This window comes from Haliotis asinina, chromosome 16 (genome assembly GCF_037392515.1).
Source record: "Haliotis asinina isolate JCU_RB_2024 chromosome 16, JCU_Hal_asi_v2, whole genome shotgun sequence".
NCBI classification, from domain to species: Eukaryota; Metazoa; Mollusca; class Gastropoda; order Lepetellida; family Haliotidae; genus Haliotis; species Haliotis asinina.
The window spans coordinates 37,553,407-37,568,946 of NC_090295.1; the positions used below are offsets into that span (position 1 = coordinate 37,553,407).

Below are 15,540 nucleotides of genomic sequence, written 5' to 3' on the forward strand. Positions count from 1 at the left end.
CTTCCATTAGAATACTGGAAGTTAGGTTCATTTTTATAAACAAACCTCCTCCCCAGCTCTTTATCTTGGCACACCAGACCTGGCTTCAAACATTATACCTATGTGGGGATTCAAACCCAGCCATGACCAGTGAACACTTTAACCATTAGACTACACCCACACTGACAATAATTTAGAATTTAGGTAGTGGTACTGAATATATTATACTGACCCTAGCTTGAGCTTCCTTCATCTTGAGGGCGGAGTGCATCAGTAATGCCCGACTGTGACATGCACTAAAGCCTGGCATTGGAGATCGCAGGTCGAAGTTTGAGTTATAGCTTTGTACCAACTGAAACATATATAGTAATTTTTTTCATCTCATTACACGTCACCCATCATGTCTAAAAGTATTCACAGCATTGAGTAAGAGTATGAATTAACACCACTTTCTGCAATATATTCCTGCAATACCTCAGCAGGAAACAACACCAGAAATGAGCTTCACACATTTGTAGCCATGTGAAGAATCAAACCCGGGTAAAAAAGATTTAACCCTGAGTCTACTAAACAGCCTCAAAGATAGGCAGTTGCTGTGTCAGGCAAACCTTTTAACCACAAATAAACCCAAGTACTCCAAAGTCCTCTTAGATAAAATGTATACCATCATATAATTCGTTTCTTGCCACTAGAACCAAAAAAGATGTTTCGAAAAGATTAATTTTGATATTTGTTTCCAAAAATCATCTTGAGGCATCATTTTAACAACCCTGGTAGTGACAGCAACCCAAGGCAGCATCCATGATGTTGACATCCTCTCAAGTTTTGAAGCCTACTGAAGCTCACCTTCACACATTCATCATTCGGAGCTTCCACAGCATCGTAAGGTTCAATCTTGGTCACAATGGCTTCCATCCTCTCCTTGTCCACCTGTTCCCTCATACTTGTGTTCACGTGAGTCACAAACTCGTCCACCTTCCCAATCTACGGTCACAACATACTGCCATTAGACTCATTGCATTTCGCAGTGCATAACTTTACATACATAGAAACAGCACAAAATACAGGGCCCCGTTTCACAAAACTCTCGTAGCCTAAGATCTCGTAAGTTTTCTCGTAGCCATAGTACCTCCTATACTGTAACATAGGAGCTATGGATGCTACGAGAAAAGTTACGAGATCTTAGGCTTACGAGAGTTTTGTGAAACGGGACCCTGGTCTTTATGCTGTGTGTCAAAATTTCATATAGTTTCATTATAGTTTTACACTTAATGATAGTTTTACTGGCACTACCGAATCACCATTCATGTCTTTAACAGGCCCTTGTGTATGTTCAGCTGATGCTCATACCATTTTCAGTTGGCCATACTTTTTGTATTTAGTCAATGATGTTGAAAAATGCATTTATCTTATATAAATCTAGAAGTGTAAAGTAACAATGACAATATGGCATTCACTCTGGGATTTCTATTCCATGGTAACTGCCATGCCCAAAAGCAGTATGCATTGTACAAGCTTTCTCTGTGACAGCATCTGAAACCCAGTCTAAGCATTAAACAGTAACAGCCCCTTGCAACATTAGTCTAGGTCTGGATTAACAGGTTTTCCCTGTCTATCCTAACAGTCTGTACATAATTTAATGTTTGACTGAGTTGTCAAACAAGGGAGGAAAATGCTGTTGATAATATAGCAATGAGTCTCACACATTGGGAATTCAACCCAGGTCTTCGACATTACGAATCAATGTTTTAACCACTAGGCTATCCCACTTAATCCAGGGTCATGTGACTAAATGGCTATTGTCAAAGCCATCCATTGTCAAACTGTTCATGGTGAAATTTCAACAGGCATACATCGCTGACATCATTACATATCAGAGTAGCAGAGTATTGTGGTGTCCCTAGCTATGTCTTCTCACGTCTGCTACAAGATGGCAACCATAACTCGAGAGCTACCCTGGTGCATATCTCTCACAGCAGACTATGGACTATGGACAAATATTGAATTCAGACATACCATCTCAAGCAGGTCCCTCCTCTGTCGCTCATTCTCAGTCTTTCGTAAGATGGCTTGGAGTAGCAGGGAGTACTTAGTCAGCCTCTGCATGGGCTTGACCAGCAGGTCAGTCAGCTTCAGCCGGTTACACTTCTTCTGTGCCTCTGCCCACTACATACACAAATATGACAAGTCAAGGCTTGTTATCTTTGTTGTCTAAGAAATAACTGCCATGCCAAACTCATTTTAATGAGTTCATTACACAACAGAAATTTACGATTACCAACACCCACATAATACATTTTTAACAAGTTACAAAAACACCAACAACAGTTGGAGTAACATTTGTATGAAATGTAAGTTTTGCACTAAAGCAAAATACTGAACATTTTACTTCATAACACAAACCATTAACACTAAGCAAAGCTCTCATAAAATCTGAACTGGATGAAAAAATTTGATGACAATCATTTCCATGAAATGTTTAAACAGATGATTTGTTTTACGGGTAAATCAAAGGTATTTTTTAAAAAATACCACTATTTTAAAAAAATACCAAAATACCACTATAGGTTCCTCTATGATTAAACTAGTTGAACAATCAACACATGAGACAGCGTAACCAGCAGATACAGGTATTTCACATACCACCTATCAATCAAACCTTATGTAATTGGTTGTGCCATATGTCACCATGAACGCATACGTTCAGGAGGCTCCACATGGGGGCCACAGTTATGACAAATATATTGTACTTTTTCAATTACCTACATGCTGAATAAAAAGATGGATAGCTTTAAAACACTGATAAAGATCTTTAGTGATATGTGAAGCATGTGTATTAAAATAGCTCTCCATACATTTTCCTTCTCTATAGACCCTCGTCCAATATATGAGCTTGTACCTGAGTGAAGCCCGTTAAATATTTAACTGACAGTTTGGGGGTACATGAGTAATTTGACAGGTTGAAATCTATTATATTAAACCAAAGAACCCTTCCATATTATCTCTATCTCTCTACATATATTTTTATATTGATAACATACAGAATACTTGTTGAGCTGTTATTCAGCTTCTGTTATGACTTGGCTACTATCTGGGTATCTTGGGTATTACAACTACATTGAATTTCATAAAGCAGGGCTTTACATTCCCCCAAATTCCAGAACAAGACCTTACAGATTCTTACTGGTCCTAATAAACTTACATTGACACGTAACATGTCATATTCACTCTTTTCTTTATTCATTCATTACATTTTGAAAGCTCAAAACCTGTACAATAATACTAACAGCCTTTAATATCTACTAGAACTTTGGGGTAGCAATAATCAAATTTGACTAGACTTGGGCCATGTGGATATCGTGAATGTGGAGCCGTGGTAAGTGCCCTCATTAACGAGATCATATTTCGATTACACTAGTAATCCATCATCATCATCATCATCATCATCATCATCATCATCCACTACCTACCATAACAAAAACTTTAAAAAGGTCATTTTCGTTGTGCTTGGCCTTCATGTAGTCGACGCAGGCCTTCTGCTCCATACAGTACTGGGTGTAGGGCTGTAGCAACTTGCTAAACTGTAACCAGAGACATGAGTTAGTGACGGAGTTCAGGTTAACATCACTTTGAGAAGATGTTCAATGTCAGGTTGCCTAATATATGTGAGAGAAAACCACAAACGTTAAAAACCTGTGAACTTTTACCACTTTGATGACAAAGTGCTGACAACCCCACCCCTACCCCACCCCAAACAAGAGATTAAAGTTCATGATCACAGGATTCTGTGTTGTCTAAGGGACACAATTCTGCAATGTGCATTGTGAAGTATCAGACAAGAGGGTAATGTGAGTGGGTGAGTTTAGTTTTATGCCTCTCTCATAGCTATGTGGCAGCGACCTGCAAATAATCGAGTGGACCAGGCAATCAAGTGATATGAACATCAACTGTATGAACATCGATCTGCACAATTGGGAACCCATAACACATGTCAGCCAAGCGAGTCTGACCACCCAAGTCAGTTAGTCACCTCCTATGTCAAGCATAGTCACCTTTCATGGCAAGCATGGGTTACTGAAGGAGTATTCTACCCTGGATCTTCATGGGCTGGCAAAACATGGATCAATTCATATGCAAGTGAGGAATGTAACTTGGGCAAATTTGAGATTCAAACCAATAATAGCATCCAGGTAACTGACACAACTCTGTACATGACTGGACCAACTTTGAACGCTAAAAATTTTGAGTCTTCATTACTTATATCTGAGTGATACTTTACACAGTATTCAGCAATATATCTCACATTAACACAGATTCACACATTGTACCAAAAAGGCTATACCAACTACCTGACAAGAGCCATATGAGGATGTGTACCCTATACAAGACATCAGTGATAACGTTTGTGTCTAATTCACGACGCCCAGAAGGTTTTTCATGGCCCGTCCCTAATTGTGTATTCAAATCACAAACCAGTTCTTCAAAAACATGCCACTTTTTACACTGACCCTCCTCTGAATATTCCAACCCCACCCAGAGCAGTCATAAATTACAGGTCATGTTTAAAGAGGCTTTCATGAATTAGACCTGAGGGAGCTGACAACACGACACCTCAAGCCATCCTTAAGTGCTTGTCACATGGATGAAAAAATGTTTAAACTTATGATCAAAGAAAATTATTTCATTTCAAAATCTTCATTAAAGTTACACTGAAGTTGAACGTAATATATCATGAATACTTTGAAAACAACATTACTACCATCAATGTGACTTTCTAGTTCTGCATGTGGTAGTTCTTGCAATGGGACTGTTTTTCTCTTTGTACTTGTACAGTACTATGAGTGTATCAGGTACAGAGCAACCGACTCAAAAAAGCAGACAGATAAATTGCAAACTTACATGAAAACTAATGAACATATAAAATACTAAATGAAACACTTATCATAATCAAAACATCAGACCAACTATTTGAGGTTTTTGCCGAGTTTATGCCCTAAGAATACAAATTTGTTTAACAAACTATCATAAAAATATTGACACAGTTTCTCACTTGTTACAAGGGAGAAGTACAGTGTTTGGATTTCTCAGTCTGTGATTGGGTATTTCCATTTGTGACTAGATTGGGCAACTGAGTATACCTGTTCACAGATGAGTGTGTTCATAATTGGGTATATCTGTTCATGACTGGGTGTATTCGGTTTACAGTTGAGTGTGTCTGTTCATGATCAGGTATATCTGCTCAAGACTGGGTGTATTTGGTTCACAGTTGATTGTGTTTGTTCATGATCAGGTATATTTGTTCATGAATGGGTGTATTTGGTTTACAGTTGACTGTGTCCTTCATGATCAGGTATATCTGTTCATGATTGGGTTTATCTGTTCATGATTGGATATATTCTGTTCACAGTTGAGTGTGACTGTTCATGATCAGCTATATCTGTTCATGATTGGGTATATCTGTTCATGATTGGGTATGTCCTGTTCACAGTTGAGTGTTCATAATTGGGTATATCTGCTCACAGTAGCATATATCTATTCATGATTGATTATAACTGATGGCCTCTCACATATTGAACTATGACCTCACTATTATGACACTAAAACCCCTTGACCACAGTCTTTGGATACATAATGGATCATGGACTTCCATTCGAAACATAACATAACTTCACTATCATCATTCATATATCGAGACCAAGCTAAGTACCGTGACATGGCTCTTGGTGTGTGCTCTTGGCTCTACTACTCACCTCCTTGGTGAAGCCTGGTTTGAGCAGGGCTGGGTTCAAGGGCTGCCGGGTCCGCCGGGACTCCTCTAGGACCTTCAGGAGATGATGTTCCCACAGTTGACGGTTGGCAGCCAGGAGGGCGTCGATGTTGTTGAACATTTTCTCTGTCTCGATCTGCAGAGAGTCAGTCATTGACTTATGTCAACAGTTACTGGTAACAGCTGCTATGAAAAACAGCCATTTGTATTTTACGGTTTACAGATTCTCCTGAATAGTCTTAAGGGCAATGATCAGGAAGGCAATACTAATAAATGTATAAGTGCATCTATTTGCATGGGCTCTCCTCCTTTGATCCATTACATAATATACGGAATATATAAATACCATAAATTTATACAAACTAATAACATTTTCAATTATATTTCATCACATCCTTCAATGCAATCCTCAGCCACAAGAACAGTGAGTATTGCTTTATGCCGCTTTTGACAGCTTCAAACACTGTGCCCATGAGGGGAACCAATCCCATACCTTTAGCAGGAGGAATGAACACTTTAACCACTAGACTACCACATGTGAATATAACAAAGTCTTCTCTGATGTAAACAGCCCAAACAAACCGCCCAAAAGTTACACACTGCAAACATTTATTTCTTTCTGTCAGTACACAACCTGAAACTGTAATAGCTGTATCACGGTAAAATATTCAGAAACAAATACTGTCAGTAAATTCTAAAAAATACAGATGTTTGTACAGGTGTATTTCTTACCTCATTAAGAAGAGAGTCACTTTGGACATTGAGAAGGCAAGCTTGGAAGACCTGAAATCAACACAGATGAGACTTACAATCCAGGTCCACAAAAACAGCACAATGAGAAAAGCTCTACAAATATTTTGGAGTCTTTTTGCAGCATTAGGTTGAAGGCTTATAACAGAACAATAAACAAAACTATACAAACATATCACATACACTCTGATACAATGAATCCCACTCAAGAGAATGTGTAAGCGGTATGGACAGAAAGGTAATACTACTTCCACACCTTACTATGGAATTTATTAACAAATCCTTGGTGGAATTAAGAAGTGATCGAGTTTGGTTCTATGTCAGATTTAGCTATATTCCAGCAATATCACAGTGGGGGACACCAGAAATGGGCTTTACACATTGTACCCATGTGGAAAATTGAACCGGGTCTTCAGTGTGATGAGCCAATGCTTTAACCACTAGGCAACGGGGCTCACTGCTCCCAAAAGAATGTTGAATCGGGTCTTCAGTGTGATGAGCCAATGCTTTAACCACTAGGCAACCTCACTGCTCCCAAAAGAATGTTGAATATTTCATTGTTAAAATATTCATTTGTGAAGACATAAAAATTCTCAGAAAAAATTGATAAAAAAACACACAATATTATTTTTGCATACTATACTTAATACATTTGATAATGATACATGTACTAAGTGACGACCAATTCCACATGCCTGACATGGTGGCAATTTTTCAATTTTGATATGGACAGTTCCTTAAAAATCATCAAGAACACACTTAAGACTATCACAACAGATTATACCAGCTCTAAAAGAATGAGCGAGCCTGACCCCACTTACAGCAGTGTTCTAGCAGTATAACAGCTTCAGACACTAAAAATAAGCTCCTGACACCGAACCCATGAGGAATAAAACCCAGGCATCTGGCACAATCAGCAAATACCTTAACCAACAGGCCACCCTACTAGCCCAAGTCTGGTGATGAGATATCCCCATAACACAACATGACTAAAATCTGCTTTACACACAGCCTTACAAAGGTTGGCAAGTGTAGGGAGTGTAAAGTGTATCAGATATAGTTTTACTTTGATGGAAGCAGCAGCTCTGAAGCTATAAACCTGATTTTGTGATGGAAGTTGTTGACAAAAGGTAAAAATAACCTTCACAAGTGGGTCTCATACATTCCAGTCTTTGTGAGGCGATATATTTACTATGGTTTAGTATACATGCTCTCATGCATAAGCACTGGGCCGTGTCACTATGACCTGAGGATATGTACCTAAATGTGATGTCAGCTTTCAAGCAGTATGTAGCATATGGCACCATTGTACGCTTTAAATACAATAAAACTTGGGACAGACACGCCAATATTTACATACATGGGTCAAATTGCTAAAAAATATGCAATACATACATATATTTTAAGGATTGACTTTTCAATGTATTTATCGAAGAAAATCAACAGATTGTATAAGATCAGTTACGACACATAACTGTATGCGAAGTATGGACACCAGGCATTTATCTTGTTTCTTTCTGTTTGTGTCATGACATATATCTTGTTCCTTTCTGCTCATGTTATAACATATCTCTGTAATGCTAAAACATACATCTTGTTCGATTCTGTTCATGCTCTAACACATATCTTGTTTCTTTCTGATCATGTTATAACATGTATCTTATATTCTTCTGCTATCTTATATGCTACACCAAAGTCATTGTCTTGATATTTCATCTGTTTACAATCATTATATTGTCCCACCATGTCATACTGAAAGCACCCAGGCACCATATTGTCACCCATGTTATAACAACCGTATCTCACCTCTGTTATAACCCTGATTTGTGATATATAAGACAGTTCTGTCTGTAGGAGCTCCCAGATAGCTTCCTGCTGGTCATGTTGTCTTTTGGACAACTGCTGCAATAGAAAAATACAAAATATTAAATCAAACTGCAAGAAACATTTACACTTTATGAAACGCTCTTGGGAAAAATCATTGAAGGTACATTGTTACAGATCAAAACTAACAACTCATGACACATCTCTTTTGGGCATTCTGGGTAAAACTATAGGTCCCCTGGAACATAAGCAGGTTGAAAGAGGCAACTAAATGAGTTGGGTTGTCAGACCTGCAGATTTGGTTGAATGCATCATTTTTCAATTTTCATACATCAGTGCATATACTAATTTCTGCACTTCACAATTTCACTGTCTGCTATACTTTTTCCAGAATTTCACCCACTGTGCAATACAAAGCTTGTGAAGAAACCTGGAAAAGAATACTGGAACACTTCTACTTTGAGGCGTTCCCTTATCAAAATGTTTCCATGAGTATATTTACCATTTCCTCTTGGAATAAACTTGACTGTTAAAAAAAATTCCTTTTTTCAATGTTGACTGTATTTCAATAATGCAGCCCACCAACCAAACCACACAATTCAGTCTCTTGAACCTCTGCCTCCAAACCTCACCAGAACACAAATTTTTCAGTAAGCCCCAGCTTATATTGCAAAAAGATGATAGCTTCATAAACTAAACATTTCAGTCAGAGTCAATGTTCCGTCCAGTATGATCAGGCTAAATGACCTCTACAAGCTGTTCAAGATGACCTGTGTGTCTGGATGAGTGACTCTCTCAGCACGCAGGCTTGCATCCCACCAACAAATAGTAACGCACATAATGTTCACAAAGACATACAATTTCCAGGGGCTAACTATAAATCATGAGGTGATAGGAAGCCTTTTAAGTAAGGAAAGATGAGGTTTAGCTTTGTGAAGTCTTTATGTGTGTAGGACGGTTCTGGGAGAGAACATGGGTGACAACTGTCTGGTCAGTAGCGTGTTACTTTAATTGTCCACAGAAACATTTGTAAGAAGTCACTACCGAAGGTCAACACCAAGATGTAGGGGAGGAAAGAAAAACCCATATATGAGCTTCACACATTGTACCCATGTGGGGAATTGAACCCCGGTCATGACAAGGGAATGCTTTAATCTCTTGGTTACCCTACCACACCATCTTGGGTATATCATAGGAGTCCTGTCAGAGTGATCTGTCAGTTGTTTAGGGTGGCACTTTTCTTTAAATTCGACCCAGGGTGGTAAGGATTGACTGATTTGCATTTAAATCTGATTCCCTGATTTCCACGGATTCATGGAAAATTGCCATCACTGATTGCCATATGTAATGGAATAATTAATAGAAACTTAAATGTGTTAGGGAAATGTGACTTACAGATGCATGGTCAACGATGGCACTCCAGTGACTCTCAAGGACGTAAACCTCCTCTTTGATTGGCTCCTTGCCCAGTTCCAACAGAGGAGGCGGAGGTGGTAGGCCATTTTGGCTGTAGTTGCTAAGAATCTCATTCAGTTGCTCTAGTTTTTCTCGATCCTGAAATAAACGATAGATATTAGACATGAGTCACTTGATGACATCATGACTGGATGACTAATTTTCCCTAAAAAGAATATGATAACATCACCTAACAGAAAATTATCAACTCTTTTAACTCATTTTTTTGTCACTTAAGGTCATTACTGTACCATTGTGTGAGGCCACCATTGTAAAAAATGAATATTTCTACTTTGCAAAAAATATCTTTACTTGCATCTGTAATGACCTTCAAATGATGGGTATCAAGAAAATTTGATGGTCAAAATGTCTTTTGTCTTATGTGCAAGTGGTGGCCAACTTAACATCAATCCAACTAACGATATCTTTTGTTTCAAATTAGGAAATATACCCGACTCTCTGATTCGCAGATAGATTTATATACCACTGACATTACGTACCATCATGAAACAACACTCAAATGTCAATAAATTAACACATAAAAATATATACACCATGAAAATTAGGAGTATTCCACCTCAATGTCACCACACATCCATCAGTACATACATAAGTATTCTGTCTCTTGAAACCACGGATATCACCAGGCATGATCCTCTACCACCATTAAATGTCACTCATGATATATAACCCTGACAACAGATCCCACACAATGTATATCACAGATCATGTGACCTTCCCATCACACCCCAGCATCGTGTATCTGCATTATATCTATACCCTGCTTGCCTCATCACGTGCACTGAGTCTCAAACACCATGAAGAAATTTGTTGTTTGAGATGCTACCTGTTTTCTCCATATTCCCACGGTAGCACAAAGAACAGAGTTAGAGGTGACCCAAACACAAGCTCTGCTATTGAAATCTTTAATACAACATGTCTTATATGTCAAGTATGGGAACTTAATGCATTTTCAAGAGTAAATGACAGCTAAACAAATTAAATATAGAAACCTGGAATGAAAACCTTGTTTTGTGATATTCATAAAGCATGTAATGGATTTGTAAAGAGATATGTGACTGCCTTGCAAATATTTGATATCATCTAGAGGTCTTTATAAAACTGAGAACTCTTGAACAGACATGATGCAAAGCATTAACAGACACGATGTAGGACTGCTTGAACCATACAAAGAGTATGTACAATCCCTCTGCACCTAAATACAGAAGTGTTTCCTGCTACGTAGATTTCCTTTACATATTTGCTAAAAAATGCACAATGAATATGGTGTATTCATCAAGAAATAAATGGCAGAAAAGCATCATATATTTATCAAAAAAGACCACGGTATTGGATTCAAATGTACAAATTTGAATGATTCATGAGAATGTGTTTATGAAATGCTATGAAATAGTGGTGACACCAGGTGTTCATGTAGAGGGTGTTGTGAAGAAAGGAGGGGACACTTTTTTTTGGTAAGATTTGTTAATAGCTTAATACTGCACTTAATATGATGGCAGCATGTATACAATCATGCTTGAAAAGACAACCCAGTGATATGGCAAGCAACAACCGTCATCGGTGATATACAAGACACTATCAACCAAGACACAGAGTCTTGTCAAGATTCATCCAGTCGCCTACCATACGATTTGCTTTCTACCGATTCCAACCTACATTCAAACTGCCAAGTTCAAGGTTAGAACTAATGTTCAGTAACACATGCTTGTTGTAAGAAATGACTAATGAACTCAGGTGATCTGGCCTGCTGACCTGGTTAACACATGTCATCGTATCCCAGGTGTGTAGATCAATGCTCATGTTGTTGATCACTAGACTGTCTGGTCCAGAATGGATTACTTCCAGACCGTCGCTATATAGCTGGAATATTGCGGCTTGCAGCGTAATACTGAACTCACACACTCCTAAAACACTCCACTGGGTTCTTTTGTAAAGAGTCAAAGACAAATCACAAACAGGACGATGAAGTAGAAAATCTGCCAGTTAGTCCATGGTGGCCTACATCCATTACCCTGTGATGATTTCTTAATACAGAAGATTTCCACCTGGACAGACAACCACCTGGATCAACAGGGTTTCATATGCATTTGTTATCTGTACTCTCCAGAAAAGCTGAGGATGCCTGATTTTCTTGGTTACAGTTAATCTGTTCTGGGCATGATGGGTAAAAACTGTGCCCTACAATCTGATGTATTTAGGAGAAGCCCTTGATATTGTAACCATTGGAAATACTGCAGTAGTTCAACACTTTGTAACGGCGAAATCAGGAGTGAGTGAGTAAGTTAATATTTACTGTCACATTGGCAATATTACAGCCATATCATGACGAGAACAATTCAGAAGATGGAAACATTTGGAAGGGTTAAACCTGTGGACAATGGACAGTAAAAATACTAGTCACAAATACGAACATAAAACTGGCACGTAAAACTAAAACTTTGTAATCAGAGAAGACAATACAATATTAAACATGGGCTGCATGAGAAATCAGGACAATCTGTTGATCTATGATAGAAGTAGATTCTCTAATAATGACAGCTGTGTCAGTATTTAATTCAGAATCCTGAGTCATGATCAACTGCAACAAAGGATGCTGCCGTTATGATGATTAAATAACTGTAAAAACTAGTTACTAAAATTCAGAGATGATTCATTCTACATCCACAATCATCAAAGTCCCTGATTAAACCTAAGTCTTGATGAATATGTAATTTCTTCGTAATTTTTGTTGTTGCTGGTTTAAGTGTTATCCCATGACGATATGGGTTAGAATTGATCTTCAGCAACCCATACTTGTCATAACAGGCGACTAACAGGACTGTGTGGTCAAACACAGTTTCTTGACATGTCATCATATCCAATTAGCATAGATCAATGCTCATGTTGTTCATCACTGGTCCAGATTTGATAAAGATGGAACAAATTCTTTAAGAGTTGAAAAGAACATTCAGATCAAAATAACCTTAACCCACAATAGCATGGCGTCAATAAAAAGGTTCAAGAACAGATATATGTCTGTAAAACAATGGATGCAATAACTGACATTTGTTGCCTGAGTTTAATGACCAGTGCCAAGGACCAGCCTTCATGTCAGTGTTTGTATGTACAGTACTGTATGTATACACAACAGGGAGACCAGTGCCAAGGACCAGCCTTCATGTCCGTGTTTGTATGTACAGTACTGTACGTATACACAACAGGGAGACCAGTGCCAGGGACCAGTCTTCACGTCAGTGTTTGTACGTACAACACTGCGTGTATATACAACAGGGAGACTGACAACCCTTCAGAGAGGAAACTCTCTCTGATGGAGGCTGTGCGTCAAACAGTGGAATCAAAACACTATTTATCAGCCGTGTTGTTGCAGGGTGGGGTTGTTTTAATGGCTTTTGTCTGCACTGGTCAGATCTTGTCTACAGCAGTTAAACAGAAGTATCAGTGTTTGGTAACAAGCTGATAACTTGGTCAGAAAGACAAGTATTGAAAGCAAACATTTGTCTGAATGCCTGGGGTTTCTTTTTTCTTTTCTAGGTCATACGAACATGCTTCATATGTCTAAAACAAAAGACTCATCCACAATGTAAATGCATTATTTACAGCAATTCAGAATACGTTTCAACAACATGAAATAAGAATGAAAGAATCCACATGTAATCTTAAGATTTCATAATATTCAATAAGATAGGTTTCCCTTTATGAAAATCCTCAAACAATATGAACAGTAATTTCAAAGACGCTCTATCCATCCAAGTCTTCATCACACAAAAGATGGGACAAGATGGGACAAGATGGGACACTCAACATTAAGAGGATAGGGTAGAGAGTTAGTCGTTTGAGCTCTGAGTTAGCAAGGAGTTTGATAGAGCTGAGCTGTGTCACAGTCCCTGAACCACATCATTTTCCCTACTGCCAAGCAAGCCCTCTCTGCAATGATTTCCTCAGGTTCAGACTGAATCTCTGGACTCCATGGGGCTCCTTTTAAATTTAAATACGTTTGTTTGTTACTATCAAAATTATACATATTCAGAAACTAAGCATTAGTCTAGAAAGGTTATGCATGGAAAACTGAGGCATGATATCTCACTAGGATAGTACCATTTAGGACTAGTACAAATGGCTACAGACACATACATGGACATCTCTATCAAAGTGCCATAAACTTGAACCTCGAAACCACCCAGCCTGACCCTAAAATGCATCCTTTAAACTAGAGAACTTAACCTCATCCCTCCCTTATAGTCCTATCTCCACTGCAAACGAGGTGCAGATATCATCCCTCCCCCACAAACCTATCTGCCTATACACTATGTACAGTAAGCACCACGCCCATCCATGTGTAGATATGTTCCCCTCACCCTCCCCCTTCTTGCAGTAGAGACCTCCTACCCCTTGCACTACGGACATATGTACATGACAAAGTTTGTCAAAGTGATTACAAAGTATCTCTGTTGCCTGGTTTCTGATTACTGCACCGACAGACAACTGCCAGTTCATCTGTACAAATACAGATTAAGATCGCTGAAACGAGAGCTGGTGAAAAGATTGTCTACAACATGTCTACAACCATGCCTGGGCAACCTCGTCCGCCTCGTCCGCCTTTTCAGAGTGGTTAAAAACAAGATATATACGAATATATACACGTGTGTGCGCAAGCGTGTGTGCTTATGTGTAAAGTTCAACAAATATATTTCACATCATGTTAAATAAATTTGTAAAAAATAATATTCCTTTAGCATTAAAACTGAAATTCTTCACCATGGTGTCACCACACCGTTGACAAATTAACAAACACATGTCTAGTCCATTTCTATTCTCATCAAACAAATACCTTCGCATGTGACACCCAGGTTAAGCATGCAGTCTGTATGGAGTTATTCTAATGATCCTACCCCCTACAACTTTCTGCCAATAATCTTTTGTCCATATGATTGTCCACCCAAGACTAAGCTACTGTGTGAGCCTGTAATGATCATTATTCCCACACAATTCACCCGGACCCCACCCGGACAAGAGCAAACTTATCTATTTTAGGGTTTACAGGTTTTGACAACTCATTCAGTTGAGATGGTTGAAAAAACAATGACAAATATATGGTTGACATCTTCTTATATTTTGTAAGTGTGACACTTTGATACAGATTCTTGTACCCTTATCTACTCATGATCCATAAATCTGGAATTATTGTACTTCTCCAACTTATGAGATGCAACACAAAGATGTGGTTGAACATTTTGGGGGGAATTTCAACATTTTTTCATTACACTGTTCAAGAAATTTAGTTCATATTCAACACAATTAAATTACTTGAGCCATTCCGTATGGTTTTACTCCATTTTTAGAAACATTTCACCAATTTTCAAGGAATATTACAATGGGTGACACTAATGAATGGTTTCGGGAATCAAACCCAGACTTTTGACATGGTGAGTGATGAAAACACCACATGGCCACCACACCTCCCCTTTAATGACGCAGCGTGTATGAAGTGCAGGGAGATCAATGCTCAAATTGTTCAGTCACAGGACTCTTCCCTGCTATTCAAGATGCCTCCAATTGTTAGTGAGCTGCTACAAAAACTGTTTCAACAAATACAAATACAATGACAACAGGGTTGACCTGTGGATTTCGATTTCCTCTTTATCCCCACTGACTCCACAGCTTTAGAGTGCCCCTTAAAGAGGGTACTGATGTGGTAGGTCACATTGTGATAAGTCACTTGAAGTCAGTAAAACTTTCAGCATTTA

General features: G+C 38.5%; 1 protein-coding gene across 5 annotated transcripts in view; it reads right to left on the reverse strand.

Moving 5' to 3' along the window:
* The window catches only part of LOC137267561 (pleckstrin homology domain-containing family G member 5-like), a 197,341-nt gene that overhangs the window by 8,131 nt on the left and 173,670 nt on the right, over positions 1–15,540 (reverse strand). For all 5 annotated transcript variants that reach the window (XM_067802043.1, XM_067802042.1, XM_067802041.1 and 2 more), the window contains 8 exons: positions 9,716–9,874; positions 8,303–8,398; positions 6,479–6,529; positions 5,730–5,882; positions 3,450–3,560; positions 1,996–2,145; positions 826–963; positions 212–331 (listed from right to left, as the gene is read on the reverse strand). In XM_067802043.1, the coding sequence (XP_067658144.1) occupies positions 212–331; positions 826–963; positions 1,996–2,145; positions 3,450–3,560; positions 5,730–5,882; positions 6,479–6,529; positions 8,303–8,398; positions 9,716–9,874 (978 nt within the window). The remainder of the gene's footprint in view (positions 1–211; positions 332–825; positions 964–1,995; positions 2,146–3,449; positions 3,561–5,729; positions 5,883–6,478; positions 6,530–8,302; positions 8,399–9,715; positions 9,875–15,540) is intronic.